Source organism: Vicia villosa, linkage group LG3 (genome assembly GCF_029867415.1).
Source record: "Vicia villosa cultivar HV-30 ecotype Madison, WI linkage group LG3, Vvil1.0, whole genome shotgun sequence".
Lineage (NCBI taxonomy): Eukaryota > Viridiplantae > Streptophyta > Magnoliopsida > Fabales > Fabaceae > Vicia > Vicia villosa.
The window spans coordinates 40,724,103-40,730,102 of NC_081182.1; the positions used below are offsets into that span (position 1 = coordinate 40,724,103).

At 29.3% G+C, this 6,000-nt stretch overlaps 1 protein-coding gene across 1 annotated transcript; it reads right to left on the reverse strand.

Moving 5' to 3' along the window:
* Positions 1 to 3,944: 3,944 nt before the first annotated feature.
* Positions 3,945 to 5,295, reverse strand: LOC131657927 (uncharacterized). The gene is made up of 3 exons (XM_058927273.1): positions 4,552 to 5,295; positions 4,117 to 4,256; positions 3,945 to 4,008 (listed from the first exon to the last, which is right to left on the reverse strand). Exons 1-3 carry the CDS (start codon positions 5,293 to 5,295, stop codon positions 3,945 to 3,947), a joined length of 948 nt encoding a protein of 315 aa, XP_058783256.1.
* Between the last annotated feature and the right edge of the window lie 705 nt (positions 5,296 to 6,000).

The following is a 6,000-nucleotide window of genomic DNA, read 5'->3' on the forward strand; positions in this document are numbered from 1 at the left end:
TTTATGATTTCAAGGATAATTTATGTATTTTGATATAAGTTTATGAATATTACACTTTATTATGGTGATCGTAGTATATTTTTTCTTTATAATTAAGTTAAAATTTTAAATTATTGATACATCTATAATATTATATAAGTCTAAGTATATTTTGTGTATATAAATTTAATATTATTTTAATATGAGATAAACTCTACGGTTTTACATTCCATTTTACCTATGCAATACAAGTTAAGGTAAAAACTCGATCCCGACAACTTTACATATAAAAATATTATGAAGTCACAAGACTTGCCCATACTATGCCAAAACAGACTTAGGAGAAAATTGTTCCTACCCGTTCTCACCCCAAAGTTGACCTACTAAAAAAAAAGCCTATAATAAATGTAGTAGAAATGATATGCTTACACCAAAAAGTATACACTACATTGTAAAGTTTAAAATATACACAATACAAAAATGATAAATGATAAGGTTCACATTTTTCAAAAAGCTGTACTAATTATCCGGTTTGTTATCTTGACACCAAAATCCTACACTAATACTTACGGATGTGTACACTGTTCACCGTATTTATACGGTAAACCGTGTTTTTTTAATAAAATAATATTATTTTTACAAAAAATATTTATTTTATAAAATTTATTTTATAACACAAAATAAGATTGTGTCATTAACCAATTTCACAATTGTATTAACTACAAATATGTACGTCATTAACCAATTATTTTACTTATAAATTGTATTAACCAAATTTTAATATTCCATTAATCAAAGTAGTTTTAAAAAAAAATTAAAAAGTTAAAATAATAAGAAAAATACTGTTCACTTATTTGTGAACAGTGTATACGGTGTAGTGTCAATTTTTGATGTCAAATATATCATTTTTCATTAATTATTTTTGTAGAAAAGAAAAACTTTATAAGGTGTAGTGTATGAAATAAGTGCATTATAGCAAATCTGTAAATATAAATACCAAAGATAAATATATTTACGTCATGAATAACGTCAACTGAAGGTTCTAAAACCTAAAGAACTAACATATACATTGTCTAAAAAAACACCTGATCTAAACATGAAACAAGACAAAGCCGTTAGATAACAAAAATATTCTGATTAAAAAATGTATAAAATTTTCAATAAATCATAATGATTTTATTTGACTTTAATCAAATCAAAGTTAAAAGGCATGTAATATGCACAACTTGAGATTGATTAACTAGAGACATATTTAGTCAATATCAAACGCCCTAAAAAAAATAGTAAACTAAATTTTAATCAGGTTTGGCCTTTCACACCTATAATATTATTTTGATTATTAAAAGCACAACTCAATATCACATACATCCTTGTAAGACAATTTACGTTGTGGTCAGTAGGGAGTGTAATCAGATTGGTTTGGACTAATTTTTGGTCGAAAAAAGGTCCAAGTTAATAATATCTTCATCGGTTTGGTTTGATTTAATTTTAATAATTTTTAAATATGGAATCAAACTAAACTAACCGATTTAGTTCGGTTGATCAGTTTACAATATTTTTTTAAAAATTATATTCATCAGTCTATTCTTCACTATCATGTTTTTCAGTGTATTTTATGTCATTTTAAAAATAAATAAATATATTTCATGTAATTTATTTCATGTTTTATTTTTCAAACAAATTACAAGTTGCTCTTAATTCATACGAAACAACGTTATGATTTTTATTGCATCAATAAGTTCAATATCAATTATTAAAATTGACATTTGACATCATAAAATTGGAAAAGAATTTGAAAGCTTAACAAACATAACACAATAAAACACATATCAATTAACATGTTTCCCAACTCAAACACACATAAAAACCATTTTTTAATAACAAACAAGACTAGAAGGAATTTTATAGAAGAAGAATCAAAAGGTAAATAAAATTATGTGTGAAAATTAACGAAGATAAATTTAACATGAAAAAGGTGGCCATAACATATAAGAAAGACAGTAGAGAGAACAACAGTTGTGGCAACCAGTGAGAGTAGCAGTTCAGTGATTTTTGTTGTTGTGATTTATAGTTTCTACTTTCTATGTCATAGAGTTTGGTTCTAGATGTGTGTTTTATTGAAAGGAAGAAACTGTAAACAAAGATGGCGAATGTTTGAACTAGTACAAAATTTAGGCTTAATTGTGGGTGAAATTAAAGATTAAAGCGTAATTATATCCATTGGTTCGGTTCATCGGTTTAGCGATTCCTATAAATTAAAATCGAGAACTGAATCAAACTACATCGATTTTCATTGATTCAATTTTATTTCAATTTAGTTTAGTTTAGATTGTCGGTTTCATTGATTTTTTCTGATTTATTTACATCCCTAATGGCCGAATTCTAATCACCAGATTTCCATTATTGACATTTTTACTTATATAGTAGTGTTGGTCGCATGCCATGCCAGTACAAAAAATAAATCATAAATACATTTATAAACAAGTTATAAGCATATGTTTTTAGTAGCCACTTTGATCATCAAATATATTTTTAGATAATCACTTTAATATTTAAATTTATATTTAAATGATCAATTTATTTCATAAACTATGGAATTAAGAATATTTTAGCAATCTCCAATTAAATCAACTTAATTGATAGTTATATAGAGACATTATATATAGAAATGCAACTTTGAATCATCTTACTCATTCATCTTTATAACTTGAATTCCAGCAATTAAATTACTTAAAAAAAACTCTGTTAGCAAATTCAATATATTTAAAATCTATAATATTAATAATAATACTAGTAATCATAATAATAATAATAATAATAATAATAATAATAATAATAATAATAATAATAATAATAATAATAATAATAATAAGAAAATCTATCATCTCATTTCTTGGGGTTCTCACGCACCATGCATGTTTTCAAAAATACCCTTTGCTTCCGTAGGTGTATCTACGGAAGCATTTTTTTTTACGTTGAATTCTTCCGTAGATACATTTACAATTTTTTTTACACGTTGTTTAAATGATTTAGTAGATACATCTACGAAAGAATTCAATGTAAAATAAAAAAAAAAGTGTGTTCGAAGATACACCTACGAAAGCAAATGACAAAAATGAAATTTCGTCAGGTGCCCAAGAGTATTATGAGGTGGATTGAGATATTCTCAACAATAATAGTAATAATACCAATAATAATAAATAATAATAATAATAATAATAATAATAATAATAATAATAATAATAATAATAATAATAATAATAATAATAATAATAATAATAATAATGTGTCACATACTCCTCCACCACTACTGTGAATTCTGTTTAAATTTTTTCAGTATAAAATGTACATCTGATTGTTTTTAATGTTATACAATTATTTAGTAGTATTATTTAACATTGTTATATGGTTTCAAATTTAATACTACTTCGATGACTACTCGCAGGAAGGGAAGCATAAGAGTCGAGATTTAAAAGGTAAGGTCAGAAGGAAGGAGTTTGAATTTAATGAAATTTTTTCCTAAAATACCATCAACTAATCCGCCAATGACTAGAGTCGAGATTTAAAAGGTAAGGTCAGAAATAAGAAATAAGGAGTTTGAATTTAATGAAAACTTTTCCTAAAATACCATCAACCAATCTGCCAATAACTAGAGTCGAGATTTAAAAGGTAAGGTCAGAAGGAAGGAGTTTGAATTTAATGAAAACTTTTCCTAAAATACCATCAATCAATCCGCCAATGACTAGAGTCGAGATTTAAAAGGTAAGGTCAGAAGGAAGGAGTTTGAATTTAATGAAAACTTTTCCTAAAATACCATCAACCAATCCGCCAATGACTAGAGTCAAGATTTAAAAGGTAAGGTCAGAAGGAAGGAGTTTGAATTTAATGAAAACTTTTCCTAAAATACCATCAACCAATCCGCCAATGACTGCTGTTAACATTGTAATTACCAGGAAGAATCTTCATCACATTGATGGAGAAGATAAGAAGAAATTAGACAAGGCAAGAAATTCACTACCATTATCAGATCTTAAACATTTCAGAGAAGTGTTAAATTGGTTTTCAATGTAAGCTATAAACTCCATTAGACTATTTTTAGCTTGATCCTTAGTTTTAAGAAAAATTACCCAAGTATACCTTGAATAATCATCAACTAATGTTAAAATATATTTGTGTCCAAGAATGGATATAGTAAAAAAGGGACCCCAAATGTCAGCATGTAAAATTTGAAAGGAAGCAGTAGATTGAGTAACACTATTTGGAAATGGCAATTTCTTCTGTTTGCCAAGATGGCATGAATCACGAGGAACATTATTGTGTTTGTAAGGAATAAAAGGAAATTTTTTTATACACTTTGTAAACCTATATCAGATATGTGTCCAAGTCTGAGATGCCAAAGATTGGAAGGAGACTGACTTATTGAATGACCGACAGATGGATGCTTTGAAGAGTCAAGGACATAAAATACAACCCCCTTTGAAGACTAGCTATACCAATCATTTCCTTGGAATGATTTTGCAGTATTTGACAGGTATTAGTATTAAAATGAACATGACAATTATTGCTACACACCAGTTTTGCAATGGAAATTAAATTGACATGAAAACTTGGTATGTATAAGACATTGTGCAAGATTAAATAAGATGACAATTCTACACTTCCAAATATAGTAGCAGTAATCTGAGATCCATTTGGTAAGCTAACATGAACAAGAATAATGTTTTTATGAGAAATGAAAGATGCTATGTTAAAACAAATGTGGTCAGTGGCTCCTGTATTAAGGATCCAAAGGAAAGGGTTCTTACCATTGCTGTTGGATGAGTGTGAGTTTAAAACAAAAGGGGATGTGGAAATGGAATTGGCCTTAGGAGAGGTCTTTGACTGTTGGAGCAGCTCCAAGAGACTGTTGTACTGATCTTGAGTGAAGCCAAAACCAAATGAAGTTGAAGTAAACTGAGGAGAGTCTAATGTAGCATTTGCAGATACAATGGTTGTAGGAAGCTTGCCTATTTGCTTAAAACCTGGTGCATAACCATGTTTAAGGAAGCATGTTTCAATGGTATGGTTAGTCCTGCCACAATGTGTGCAGACCCGATTGTGTCCTTTAGCTCCACCATAACCCCGAACTTTACCCTTGTAAGCATTGTTTCCAGACTTGCCAGCCTGATTTCCTGAAGCAGTCCGAACCTGGAATGCAACAACCTCTTCACCACTAGTATTAGGAACATTAGTAGAACTTGAGAAATTCAATTCCCTTTCTTGTTGAATAACCAAGGAAAAGTCTTTATCTATGTTTGGCAAATGACTCATCATCATGCTCTAGGATTTTGAATGAGTAAACTTTTCATTCAATCTCTTGAGAAATCTAATGACATAATCTTGCTCACGATATTGGCGAATGGATGCAGTAGCACCACATGAACAAGGGATAGCGCATAAGCAAGCTATGATAGGGCGATAGTTCTCTAATTCGTCCCACATTACCTTCAGCTGAGTGAAGTAGGTGGAAACATCAAATGTACCTTGACGAAATTTATACAATTCTTACTTAATGTCAGATATGCGGAATATATCACTGTGAGAGAAACGAATTTGCAAATTTTTCCAGAAATCAACAACACTATCAATCCATAACACGAATTTTTCAATTGATTCAGAGATGGAACGATGAATCCAGTCGACTACCATAGTGTTGCAACGGATCCAAGGAGCATACAAAGGATCTGAGATAGGAGGTTTAGTGAGGGTTCCACGATGAATTTCTCTTTGTTCTTGGAAATGAGAGCAATATGCATTAACCGAGACCATGTATGGTAGTTCTTATCATCAAGTAAAGGAGAAACAAGAATCAATGCTGGATTTTCATTAGGATGCAAATAATATGGATTTGTAGAATTCGTAGAAAAATCAGCGAAACTCTGGTATGCCATTGTTAACAAAGCAGAGAGAAAACAGATAAACAAGAACAAGACACAAGCAAGGAGTAGATTTCAGAACACAAAATCAAGAATCACAATAGAA